This window comes from Alligator sinensis, unplaced genomic scaffold (assembly GCF_000455745.1).
Source record: "Alligator sinensis unplaced genomic scaffold, ASM45574v1 scaffold746_1, whole genome shotgun sequence".
NCBI lineage: Eukaryota > Metazoa > Chordata > Crocodylia > Alligatoridae > Alligator > Alligator sinensis.
In genome coordinates this window covers 2,506,906-2,521,110 of record NW_005841959.1, presented here as the reverse complement: position 1 = coordinate 2,521,110, position 14,205 = coordinate 2,506,906, and the positions used below count along the sequence as shown (strand labels likewise).

Here is a 14,205-nt window from a genome sequence, read left to right as displayed (position 1 = left end):
GGAAAGAAAAAAGGTAGGTGGGAAACAGAGAAACACAGTTCTTATGTAATCATCAGAAAAAGAAAAGAAAAGCTCCCCAAGTGTTGGTCTTTGATCAGCTTCAAGGACAAGTAATGAAACACAAGTGAAAATAAGAAATTGTATTTCTAGGAAAGGAATAGTGAAAAAATGTTGGTAACTCACATTGCATAGAAAGGTCATTGTTTCTATTTAACAAACTTTTAGGGTACATGTAGAATCTGAGGGATAGTTCATTCAAGTTAGTTGCAAGAGCATGACTCCATAGATTCAAATTTGCTGCGTATCTTCTGCTGTCGCTATGAAATGATGAACAATGAATTTTCCCTGATTGTAGGGGGAAATTGTTTGGGAGAAGAGGATGTACAATGTCTTGATTGTGAGTAGAATAAAACTACTCATATTACTCACATTTCAATTCTGTTGGAGAAAGGAAATCAGTTCAAGAAATATGGCAAGAAAAGAGAAACAGCAATGTTCATTTGTTTGAAAAACTGTTTCCAAATGTTTAAATAACACTGCTTATTAAAAATGATAATGTCATGCTAAATTTCTCAGTTGAACTCACTCACACTTTCTCTCTCTCTCTGTCTCTCTTTGTGTTTAGGTAGCCCTCATCATGTACCATGAACGATTCAAAAACAATAACAAACTTATCCATATCACTGTTAGACAGTGAGGTACCATATTTACTTGAATCAAGACAATCCTGAATTAAGATACTGCCCCCCCCCGCAATAATTACATTCTATATGTGGAAAAGTATATATTTTAAATAATATTTCATGTATAGAATCTAATCACTGGAAGGTTGTCTTAAATTCATCCCCACTTCCCCACTGCATCAGTGGGGAAAGCAGTAGTATGGGGGCATGTGGTGGGGAGGCCAGTGAGGGTCAGGCAGCAGGTGGGTGGCAGGTAGTGGGGTGGGTCAGACAGATTGACCACTTCCCCCCCAACACATTACCACTTGCCCCTACTACTTGCCTCCCTTGCTGTTTTCCTCCCTTGTGCCTGGCCCCCTGCCACCTCTCTCCCCCCTCCCCACATCCTCAGGCCTCATCCCCCCTCACTCTATCTCTCCCCCCAGTGCCTCAGGCCCACTGTCTCCTGCCCCCTCTGCTGCCCCCTCCACTCTTGCTTTAGTGCCACAGGCTCCATCCCTGCTCTGTGCTTGCTCTCACCCCAGCCCAGCCTAGGGGCAGTGGCAGCAGTATAGCAGTTAGGGCCCTAGCTCCCAGGCCCAGCCCAAGTCACCATGTTGTTGTTGCTGCTGCTGTTACTGCTGCTACTCCTATGCTGGACTGGGGCCAAAGCAAGTACATACTCTATGCCCCAGGCTGCAGCAGGGACAGAGCCTATGGCACTAGAGCAATAGTAAGTGACAGAGCAGAGGGCAGCAAGGCAGAGGCTATGAAGGTGGGGCAGGGGACCTGAGGTTAGGTGGTGGGGGCAGGTTTCAGGGGGTCAGGCAGAAGCTGCAGATGCCCCCTCACTGCTCACATTTGATTCCAAGATGAAAGGCTTTATCCTCCATGTTAAGGGGGGGGGGGCAGGAACTTGTCTTGGAATCAAGTAAATTCAGTATTATCACCTATTTTTAATCACCTATCCAGCAAAGCCCATATGCATATCCTTAAGTCTGTCTGTCCTGCAACACACTAAGCAATGATTTTAAGCACATTATATGAATTATTGATAAGTGGTTTACTTAAGTATGTGTTGAAAATTAAACTAAGTGCTTTGTTAATTTGGGCCCAAGGTGTCTTAATTACCAATCCATTTTTTCTCTGGTGTTTTCTGTTTAGAACTGTATCCGTGTAAGGAAATACACAGCAAGAGTATTTCAGTATTAAGTGTTTCTCATGAAGTATAGAAACAGTACACAGCATACACATCTCCCTCAAGATTATATTCATTATTCCCTTCAATTAAACCAAATTGTCTATTACAATAAATAAAGAATAATCTGTTTGATCAGAATGTGCAGGTAAATGAAATGAAGATGTAGGGATGATTTTCAGCAGCTGGTAAAAACATTCATTTAATAGTGGAAAGTGGCACTGACTCTTCAGATTTCTCTTGTGTAATATACATTTAATTGGATGCAGTGTACAGTTAAAGGACTTATACCACATAAACAATAACTCAGGATGGACACTCTTCAGCCTAACCTGTAAGACTCAGCTCACTTCTCAATCCTATTGCTCTCCTCTCTTTCTTTGAATGTCTAGACACGTGCTCCCAGGGTTTGACCATCATCATTGGTCTGATAAAAATTATTCCTTTCTAGTAAGAGGGATGGAAGGAGGACTTTTCTATTCCTAGTAATAATGCAACTGTGTTTTCCTGAAGTTATAAGAGGCACTACCTTTGAATATTTGAGATTGAGAGCTACCAATTTGTATACTTTTTTTTATTATTTCATAAGCCTGTAAATAGACTAGTGAATTAAAGAATCTAGTATCTCTTCCTGTCTGCTCCCAATTCAGTTTCTCATCTGATGAAGTAGCATAGCAGACTTACACCTGTGTTCATATGAATATTTATGATATTGGGTCCTGTACTGAATCCTAAATGAAGAAATTAATAAATATTAATTATTAAAATGTTTTAAATATATATAAAATGTAAAAGCACTTATTTGTATATAGGTATGAATAGGAATCTACTCAAGTTGAAGAGGTGACCAGCCAATTTTGTGGGTAGATCCTGGGCATGGCCACCACTTTCATGGGCTGAGTATGACGGGGCCCCCACCATGCCTCTGATTGGCCAGTGGGACCTGGCAGTCTCGGTGCTCCCCACAGATAAGCCCAGTGAAGCCATTAAACCATGTGTAATTAAGTGTGGATGAATAGCATCCCTGGGCTTAATCAGGGTAATTAAGCTGTGGTTTTGGGCCATCCCCAAGTGACAGGCTCCATGATTTTAGTGGGCTTGCTGCAAAAAAGAACAACAACCCCCCCTGCAATCCCCCCACCACAAAAAAATTTACCACCCAGCAGAGAGTCTTGGAGCATGCAGGATAGGCAGGAAGGCAGAGCGGAGTGCAGGGCAGGGCTGCTTGCTGCAGGAAGCACGGAGGCTGTAGCCTCCATGCCTCCTGCTGTGAGCAGCCCTGTGCCACCACACCCTGCTGCCCTCTATTCCCTGCCCCTTCCCCTCTCCCTTCTCCCCCCGCTCTCCCATGTCCCAAGACTCTCTGCTTGCCAGTGAGTTGTGGTTTGGGGATTTTGTTTTTGTTTGGTTTTGTTTGTTTTTGCAGCAAACCCACCATTTTTTCACAGAGCTTGCTTGAATTCATGATTTCTATGAAAGTCATGCAATCATGAATTCGGTAAGTCCCTAGGTATGAATGCATGTGCTTAGAGAGAAATAGTTAGCAGTGTTAGTCTGAAGACAGGCAGAAGCAGGGTAGATTTGTACTTGATACATTAACTAAATCAAAGATACAGAGTATCACCCTGCATGAGACTGAGTTCAGTCTCACAAAAGCTTATATACTACGTCTCTGACATAGTATAAAATGCAAATCTACCCTACCTTCTGCATGTGTTTAGACACGCCCCCTATATGCCATCATGACAGCAGGTATCTAGCAAATTAGTTCAAAGTTGTGAATTTTATAAGGGTTAATATAATAGAAGCCAGACTCCTTTTTGATCTGTTCTTTCTTACTTAGCTAACACTTGGTAATGTCAGGAGGGACCGGGAATAGGTATAGCAATTTGGATAAATGACCAATGTACTGCCAATGCACAGTACCCACTACCACCATTTACAAATATGAAAACGATAATTCAGCTTTAGAATTTCCTTTCAAATGGCAAAATTTGAAATATATCTCTGGGATCACTGAATCCTTGCTATAGTTCTTCTTAGGCCCCTGGCTATCATATTCTCCATTCAAGGAATGTCTTATGAAATGACATTTATAAAGAAGGGGATAAAAAAGCTGACTTAGACGAAGTGTCCATTTTCAGAAGTGTCTTGGGCACTGAAGGACAGGCATTAAAATACAAGCTTCTTAAATATGCAGTTTGGCACAGAAAGGGATTTTATAAAGTATCTAAAAAGATTATTACTCGATTCCTGTGGGGTTCATTGAGATCTAGGAGTCTGTTCAGTTTAAGAACCTATATCCCTTTGAAAATATTTTCCATAGCTGTCTCAGGCTGACTGGGACTTTGGCTCCTTAGTTATTTAGGGACTTCTGAAAATATTAACTAATAACAAGGATATTAAAGAATAAATTAAAGAATGGGCAACAGCAGAAAAGAGATCACATCAAAACAAGAACCACAAAATATATAAATCTGCAGCTTCTGAAATACTGATATACAGTCTATTATAGAAATATATTTATCCTGGTTAACAAGAAAACCTATTGTGAAAATACTGTCCAGCTGATAGTGGACAAAAATTTAAATACCTGTGGCTTCACTGAAATGAGAAAAATCTTTTTAAAGCTATTGTTAATGTTCAAATCAGTTTGTCAGTGGCTGATTCTAATCAGTATGTTTGATCCTGTTTGAGTTCTTATTTAGCCTCATGCATAGTGGGAAACATAAATATATTGAAAACTGCTGGCTATGTTCATATGACTTTTCAATTACTTTTTGGCATGTTGGAAGGAAGAGACTGACTTTTTAAAAAACTTTAATATTTAATTATTAAAAACAAATGGTAAAAATGTAAAGGTGTATGGCCATTCCTCCGGCTGAGCACGGAAAACTTGAAAGCAGCAAAAAAATCTTGTCACCAGAGATTGAAATCCTTTCCCCCATGCCTCTCATGGGGTTACACATATAAGACCAGCTGTCATCTTGCAGAGGGCCCCCTCACTGTCCCAGCACAACACAAACTGGTCCACATTTTGTTGCAAGGTGAAGTGTCCACGTTCAGTTATAATATACACCTGGACCAGGAAGCAGAAGAATTGGAGGACGTCATCACAGCTGGTCCCAGCAAGCTGTTTTTTGCAGCTTTTCAAAATCATCATCTCAGCCTGGCCCAGCAGGAAGTTAGCCAAGAAGATCATATTTCTCTTTAATCTTCAATGTAGGATAGAGAAGATGTACACAGTCTCAGAGACGTTCATCCCTGGCACGCCAAAGCGGGTGCTTAGGGCAGCAAAGAGTGAATGCAGCTGGGTCCAGTCCAGGAAGGCATGGAAAAGTCTCTTTCACCACCACTTCCCAGAAAGGGCATGTTGCCAACAGTGCCAGGACAAAAGTGCCTGTGGCCTGATCTCCATGCAGCAGCCATCGTTGTAGGTTTCCAGTTTTCTTGGCTCTGGGTAGCTTGTACTTTGTTGTTGCCAGAAGTCACTGCTTCCAAGTCTTTTCAGGGTGAGTGTTGAAGACATGGGCATGATGGACTTTGACTGCACATGTGTACAGTGCCTTCCCAGACAGGAGAAGGTGGGAAGTGGTGGGATCTCAAGACACATCCCCTACTGTTCTTGTTGGGCACATGGAGGGAAAGCAGAATGCTGGACCTGCCACTCTCATTCCTGTCCACAGACAGAGAAATAGGCAGTGATAGAAGAGATGTGTCTAGTGAGCTGCCATCAGGGAGGGATTGTTGTATGAAGAGGTAGTCTTCCAGGGTGGTAAATGTGTCTGCAGGGAGGGCAGCTTTCTCTTCAGTCAAGAGGCACTAACCAAAATGGACAGAGCTCAATCCAAGCTGGTTAGCCAGGGCTGTGGTTGAGAGCCAAGTGGACTGAGCTGAGTTGAAGAGGTGGGTCAGCTTGATGATGTGCAATCAGACCAAGGACACAATGAAATGTCCATAGACAAGGACTGATGCCCTCTGCTGCAAGGCCAAGGGATTCTGCCACAGCTCTGGAAATCACAGATGTCTGTGCTAGGGTCCCAGTTGAAGGTTGACCTGCCAGAGCCAGGCAAGACTGTGGTAGAAGGGCAGCAAAGTTTCTTAGCCAAGATGATCAGGATCCAGCAGGAACCATTCCCAATCAAAGTTAAAGTCCCCAGTCTGACTCAGGAAAGCAAAGAGCAATCATTGCTAAGGGAGACATTCCCCACCAAAGAGCAGGTGCTGAAGGGTTTGCAGATGGAAGGAAGCCACCTTGCTTGCCAGGTCGCTTAGGCACAAGAAACTCCATGGAACCAGTGGCATCCATTCCAGAAGTCCATGAGGAGCTTCTAGAGCCTTTTGAGTAGGGTGTTTGGTGATGGCACACCTGTGTTACAGAGTAAGAGCTATCAGGTTGTTGAAGACTGGGATCTGTCTACAGTAGGAGAGTCTGGGCAGGTGCGAATGCCACTGGTGTGTTCATGTCTCAACCTCCTCACCAGGACCTTTTCAGTTTTTGGTTACATAGACTGGCAGGCCTAGGTAAATGCTTGTGGCTTTGAAGCTATCCCAGCACCAGGACAGGCCTCCAAACAAGTCGGGGGACTGAGCATCAGCCTGGTTTCCCAGCAAAAATATATCACTTCTGGCCATTTAATACAGGGTCAGGAGACACACTTGTAAGCTTGATTACACTCAATCAGGGACTGGACATCACTTTCACTGCTCACAGAAACAGTTGTGTCTTTGAAATACATTGTCACCTTATCTGGGGAGCCAGTGGCTGGGTCTGGGTCTGGGGCTGATGGGATGGCCAAGCCCATCAGGCATTGCTGCAGTGCATGGAGCAGTGGCTTAATGGTTAGGGCATAGAGATTCTAGAGAGAGGACAGCCCTGTCAGATGCCTCTGCATACTAGGAACAGGGCATGTAGCTTTCCATTCACCTTTAGGAAGCTTGAGATGTTATGGTACAGGAGCTTTGTGGTTGAGGTGAAGACAGGCCCAAAACCAAATGCTTCCAGAGTCCAGAATGAGAAGTCTTTGGTCACCCAATGAAAGAACTTTTCTGGATTCAGGGAGACATGGTTGATGTTCAGGTCGAAGTGTTCTGTGGCTGCTATCAGGTCACATAGCAGAAACAAGTTGTCCTGGATGGTTCTGCTAGCTACTCAGTGTGCGGGCCGGGTGTGCCCCGAGCCCTTTTTCGCGCTGCACGCGGGCTGTGGCCAGCAGCCCGGGCACGCGGGGGCGGAGAGGGGTGGCTTTCGCTCTGGAATTAGGCACGGACGCGTATCGGTAGTTTAAAAGATTGTTTACTTACACCGAGATGGCAATGGTGTAGGCTGGAAAGCTTGCTTCAGTTGCAGTTACAGAGAAGAAAAAGGAAAGAGGCAGACAAGAGTTCTAGACTCATGAACTCTAGCCCAATCTGGCTGAAGGCTCTGAACACGCGAGCCCGTCGCGTCAGCCGAAGAAAGTACTCGTCCGGAAGAGCTCTGAACCAACTCACACGAAGTTTGCTAGGCTCCGTGGGTCCAGTTCTTTTGCGCGCGGGTGGGGTACGTCTAGGAATTCTATCGGTGACGGGGAGAGGCTAGAGATTGATCAGATCTCCGTAGCCTGCTTCAAATGCACTGGGTCCGTGAGGATCCGCAGCGCTTAGAGATCTTCACACAGCGTGAAGTCTCCTCCTCCCTTGTTCGTGGAGTCCTCCAACTTGGGCGGAAACCACTCAAGCCTCTTATACGGCTAGGAAGCCAATCACTAGCCGTCACGTGTGAATAATTTAGAACTGGCCAATAATGGGACCCAAATCTACATACAAATGGCGGGAACTCTTTGCAATGAGCATTTTTGTGCTGCAACAAAGAAATGCACCCTGCAAAGAAAGCTTCAAATCGGCGGGAAATTCTCCCTTGCACCGGGATTCTCTTTTGCAGCAGAAAACTCCACCGTGCAAGGAAGCTTGCAATTTAGCGGGGACAATTTAGCAGTGACGAAGCGCACACAAATAAAAATCACACCTTTTGGGTTGTGACACTCAGTAGCTCTGTTTGAGCTTAACACAGGCTATGACCATTTTGAGCCGGCTGGCCAGGGCTTTGGTCAGGATTTTGCAATTGGTATGCAGGTACGATACTGGTCACCGGTTTTTATTATTACTGAGATCCTCTTTTTTGGACAGCAGCATGAGCACAGATTGCCAGCAACTGACCAGAAGGATCCTATCTTTGGGACTCTCCTGAAAGATGCATGAGAGGTCTAAGTCCAGCAGGGACCAAAAAGTCTTGGAGAACTTGATGGGTAATCTTTCAAGGCCTGGAGGATTCCCCGTGGTGAGATCTTCAATGGCTGCTGTCAGTTCTTCCAGGGGTAGCTCCTGGTCAAGTTCATCAGCCTCAAACATGGAGAGTTTAGGGAGGCCCTTGTGCAGGCATTGAATGGCCTCAGGGCAGGCAGGCTTAGCTGCAAACAGCTCCCTGTAGTGCCTAATGACATACTCTAGGATCTCAGCAGAGACTGTAGGCACCTGGCCCAGTGGGGTTGTAAGGTGACTGATGATACTTTGTTCTGAGTGTTTTTCTCTAGGTTGAAAAAGAACCTGGCTGGGGCATCAGCCTCTGTAATTTCTTGGAAGTAGGCTCCAGTTCTTGCACCCCAGGTCATAGCCTCTACCACTTCTCTTAAGTGCTTTATCAGGAACTTGAGAGTGAGAGTGACTTTGACTTCTTCAACTTTTATTATACAAATATTAAAAACAAATGGTGAAAGTGCAAAGGTGTGTGGCCCCCCCAGGGGCTGAGCATGAAACCCTTGTTATCAGGAAAGAAACACTCACCAGAGAGTGAACCTCCTCTCCGCATGCCCATCATGGGGCTGTACATGTAGGACCAGCTGTCCATCTTCCATTTACAGAGGTCCTCCTCAGTGGCCCAGAATGACACAAACTTGTCCATGTTTTGTTGCAAAGTGTCCAAATTCAAATGTGACTTGTGCCTGCCTTAGGAAGTGGAAGAGTTGGAGGGTGTTGTTCGACCCAGCTCCTGCAAGAGAGAGAACTTTATGTAGAATAGGTTAACAGCACCATTCATACTGTGGCAAAGTGGGCTTCTCACAAGCCAGCCATCGCCAGCCTCCCACCTGCCTCCAGGCATGCCTCCCATCCCTCGCGGTGGGCACCTGGCCCTTTTGACCTTCTCAGTCCTAGCCCTCGCATGGGCCAGTCGAGGGGGCACTCTACCTCTGGTCTCACTAGGCCCACACTCTCTCCGGGTCCCCCTTCCTGGATGTGGGGAGCTGGGGTACCTCACACCATGACTGGTGCCCCAGGGTCTCACAGGGGACTCTCACTCCCCCCCCGCAGGGCAGCAGGTTGTGGTGCTACTCTGAATGTTACTTTCAACCCACACTCTGCCTCCCAGCAGTGGAGGACTTATCAGGGTCAGGACTCACCTCTCTTGCTCTGGGGCTGAGCCCCCTTTACTCAACCTCCAGTCCAAACCTCAGCCTCGGGTGTCTGAAGACTTACCTGGGCCTACTACCTTTGCTTGGGACTCCACATCACCCCTCTTACTTGGGGCTCTAGATCTCTGCCCCTTACTAGGGGCTACCCCCTCACTGGGGTTCCACAACTCTGCCCCTCACTTGGGGTTAGCACACCACCCCTCACTTGGGGCTACTGATCTCAGCCCCCTTCACTGGGGCTACCCCCTCACTGGGGCTCCACCACACTGCCCCTCACTTGGGGCTACAGATCTTGGCCCCCTTTGCTGGGGCTACCCCCTCACTGGGGTCCTAATTTCTGCCCCCCCTCACTTGAGGCTCCAGACTGCTCCCTCACTCAGGACCACAGGGTTTGCCCCATCAGGCCACCCACTCCTGGCAGGGTGCAGTTTTAGGTCGTACACAGGACCAGGAGCCTCTTGACCATCCCCTACAGCTCCTCCCTTACCTCCAGCTGATAGCACCAGCCCTGCAGTCAGGTGATGTTGTTGCCTGGCCTCCAGCAGCAAAACTTCCCTGTTTATATGGGCAGCCCTAGGTCCAAAATAGCTGCCCTTATCAGGCACCTGGCGGCTGCTAGCTTCAGGCCCTTAAAGTGGCAGGCACCCACAGTGCCCTGCCAGACATACATTTGTATCTAGTTCTTAGCTCTATTCCAGAGGTATTCCTTTATGTAATTGCAATAAAATGTGCCTGTAGCCTGAAAAGTTGATGTTGTCAACTTATAAACTGTTGAGCTTCTACAAAAGTAGAACCCCATTATTTATAAGGGTGAAAGATTACATTAGATTGAAGTAACTGTGTTTCACATTATACCAAAATATGGATTAAGAATTCTGTATTTCCTTCCTATATGAGCTATTATAAAGTAATGTTTTCTTTTTTCAGTCTTTTGGAGTGATGCGTTCCAATGAATGACATATCCTACAATGGGAATTGTTCATAAGAAATGTGTCAGAATATTAATTTAACGAAGAAAATAAAAGTTTTAAAAATATAACTTTAACTAAAGAAATAAAAGTCTTAGTAATATAAATTTAACTAAGTGACAGTAAAAGTTTTAAAATAGTCCTACTGCTGTCAAAGGTGGAAAAGTTCTCCTGATATTTTTTTTCAGAAGGATGTTAGTGGAGACTGGAATTTTGAGAATAAAAACTTCTCCCAAAAATCCATTCAATCACAATTATAAGTTGTTTTGATTTTCAGAATTATAAATGATATATGTACCTCAATTTTTGAGTACTCAATGAAAGACTGTTTAAAGGGCTCAGCACTTTCTGAAAAGCACGCCATTTTACAGTGTTTCTAGATGAACATTCAAAACTTGAGGCATTTAGAATAATGAATCACCCTGAAAATCTTGTCTAAGCTTTATTGATCATTGTTTTATGAGAATATCATCAAGCTAGAACTTAAAGCATTATTTAAATATGTACTTTATCAATATTATATTTTGTGCAGCTGTGAAAGTTTTTTTTTTTTAAATGCTTTTAAAGGCCTGCATATTGGTGACACAATAGGTATAGAGCATTTTTATTCTGTTTTAGTTCCTTAATATAGTATGATACAAATTGGAAAATATTTTATTTCCAACTAGTCATGTTATCCATTTGTGATTTCTCAGTGACTGCACTGAAAACTATTCTTGGGGGCAGAAGGGAGCAACTATACTAATGAGTTGCTCATGTCTACACCAGATGTTATCTATTTGGGACATCTGTAATGTCAGTTTAATGGGCACAGTCTAATAAAACTCAACTTCAATTTCTCTTTACGTTAATGTTATAAGCTTTTAACAGATGTCCTAAGCAGAACATTTTACTTCTCACAAATACGTTAAACACACTAACGTGAGCTATAAAAATGGTTATGACCTTTCTTACAGCAGTTCTGAAAGTTGAACTTAAGTTCCTGTAACACAAAAACATAAATGCAATTTAAAAGGAGTTTGCCCTATAGTTGATTGCCCTACAACTACATACTACCATACCACACCAAAATTAGTGAGTCAAAATAAAGCAAGCTGAAGATACACTATGCATCCTAATTATTAGGATGAATTAATAAATTATTTAAAACATGTTCTGCTTCAACACCTGTTTGGATATATGTTTTACAAATCTGGTGAAATCCTGGTCCCATTGAAATCCCACTGACTTTAATAAGGCAGTTTTTTACCCAAAGCAAAGTTATTAATTATATTGAAATAAATAAAGTGTGATGTGGCTTAAATGTCTTCCTCCTTTTCTCCCCAATTTAATGCAGTTTTTGACAGTATGCCTCCTGCACAGTATAAGGAGACACTGAGCACTATCCTTTTGTGGATCCAGCAGTCAGAAGCCAAACTTTCTATACCTCAGGTTACTGTTACTGAATATGAAATAATGGAGCAGAGACTCAGGGAGCTAAAGGTAAGTTTACAGAGTAGATTAAAAAAAAAGGCTAATTGAAAAACACAAGGAGATGGAACCTTAGCTGCTCTGAATTATCATAATTCTGCTGAAGTCTGTGGAGCCATGACAATTTAACCCAAGGGCTTTAGAGAAAGGCTTAAGGACTTAGCCCAAGGGCCTGAAAGAGAGGCTACTTACTGATGATGACAGGTTGTAAATTTTAAAGAAAAAAGCACCAAGGCTGATTTTTGCCAGTTAAATGCTGGTAAGGTTCTGAATACCTTTAGGAATCACATTTGCATCTCCGTATGGGAAATAAAAGATTCTCACAGAGATATTTATAGTTCTTAAACATAGATTTGGCTTGTTTTATTTCCCAATGCATACAAGAAAACACTCGTTTGTGCTATGAAAAATACATGGCATATACTTTTCTCCTCCCAATTCTCCCGACTCCTGTCAAGTCTCCAAGCAAAGACAGATGTGGGATGAGTTTTGCCAGTGGGCATAAAGCTTCTCTGCATTTGGACTTCAGTATTGTTTTATTATGCAGTAGCTAAAGAGTATAGTGTTTGATACAGCTGCCAAAGAAAATATGGAAATACAAGGAAGAAATATTACCTGCTTTTACAAGTAAAATTTTAAGTAAAGATTTCACAAATTTTCAAACCGGTATATAGATTAAAAAATCCAGATATTTAAAAAATATCTGGGAAATTACTGTTCAGCTACATCTCATCTCCATGCATTTTTATTGATCAGACTTCCATTTTGAATGAAAGTATAATCATTAGGTTCATAATGAGTTGTTTAATAAAGCAGGCAATGCCTTGACTTGTGTGATGGGGAATGTATGTAGATAATTCATATTAGCAAATATATGTATTTCTTATTAAGTAGACTCAAGATAAAGATACAATTATATTTAGTATTTGGTATGCCATTTTTTGTAAATTAATTATTAGTAGAAGTGTTTTATAAATGTTTGTAGTAAATATAAGAGACTTAGAATTTATAAGTCTTTGCTTTAAAATGTTTCACTGTATCTGAAAAAAAGAAGTATGTTGAAAATAGCATGGCACGTTCCCAATTTTATATCACATTTCATATCACAGGCTTTGCAAAGTTCTCTGCAGGAACAACAAAAAGGCCTAAACTATCTCAGCACAACTGTGGAAGAGATGTCCAAGAAAGCCCCTGCTGAAGTCAGTCAGAAATATCGATCAGAAATTGAGGGCATCCTTGGACGTTGGAAGAAATTATCAGCTCAGCTGGTGGAAAATTGCCAAAAACTTGAGGAGATGATGACCAAGCTCCAACAGTTCCAGGTTAGCAGGATTTATTTCCCTCATTCTTCACTGTTAAAGTATCTTACAGAATCCAGTGGCATAGGACATGGCACAGCATGCATTTTTATACATCTCTTCAAATTCTTGGAGAGGAAAAAGTCATGAAGATGGAGTCTCCAGTTGATTCATATGTGTGAGATTGTTATCTGGCTTTGTGTGTTAAACAAAAATAAATGTATATAAACATTTCTAGACTTTTGACAGTTGCTAGAATGTTGATTGATTGGCATACAGATGATCCATTTTATAGATTATATATGTGAAATCCTTACTAAAGTGATATTGATAACTGTTTTTTAGTTGAGTTCAATTGAATGAGAATCTTGCACTGACTTCTTACCTTTTGGCTATTTTTGCTCATAGTGAAGTCAGATTGATTACTGAGTGGGAACAGAATCAGATCACCAGAGATCTAATCTTTCAAACATTTATGCATGAAAGCAACATAAACTGTATTGACTTTACTGGGTCCACATCTATTGTTGATGATATCATTCCGTATATTGTGGTAGCATATTGACATCACCAGTCAAGTATCAGGATTTTCCTTGTAGTAAGGATATATTATTCATATTTGTTTGTAAACCACCTATTCCCACATGTTGTATCTTAGATAAATATAAAAATAGGAAGGGAACACCTCTGAATCTAGTTGTTTGTGACATGTGAAAGATGTAAGCCATGAATTGTTAACATATCTTGTGAAGACCATTTATGTAACCGTTTTGAATGTATTTATTCCTCTTTCCTTTTTATGTAACCTTAAAGGTTACATAAGGTTCCATCAAAATATGCAAAGTATTTTGAACAAAATACGTTATACTTCCATGCAAATAACCATTTAAATACTATAAAGGAGAGGCAATGAAAGTAATAAAGGTTGAAGCCCTGGAGTCATACCGAGAGCTAACAGTCATAACATAGATTCCCACACACTGTTCGTTTTAGAATGATGAATATTGTAAATATATGAATATCCTTGGCCTTGGTCTTTAAAGTAGAATATAATTTATTATTACTTTTATATTATAGCTCTTAACACAATAGGTTATGAGCTGACTGCCGTTTCCTGGTGAATCCAACACAATCCTCTGAGCAAGAATAAATGATCTGTCA

The 14,205-nt window shown here is 42.3% G+C and overlaps 1 protein-coding gene across 7 annotated transcripts in view; it reads left to right on the top strand.

Moving 5' to 3' along the window:
• Positions 1–14,205, top strand: part of DMD (dystrophin) — a 1,961,037-nt gene that overhangs the window by 784,994 nt on the left and 1,161,838 nt on the right. For all 7 annotated transcript variants that reach the window (XM_025200207.1, XM_014518487.2, XM_025200208.1 and 4 more), the window contains 2 exons: positions 11,613–11,758; positions 12,856–13,068. In XM_025200207.1, the coding sequence (XP_025055992.1) occupies positions 11,613–11,758; positions 12,856–13,068 (359 nt within the window). The remainder of the gene's footprint in view (positions 1–11,612; positions 11,759–12,855; positions 13,069–14,205) is intronic.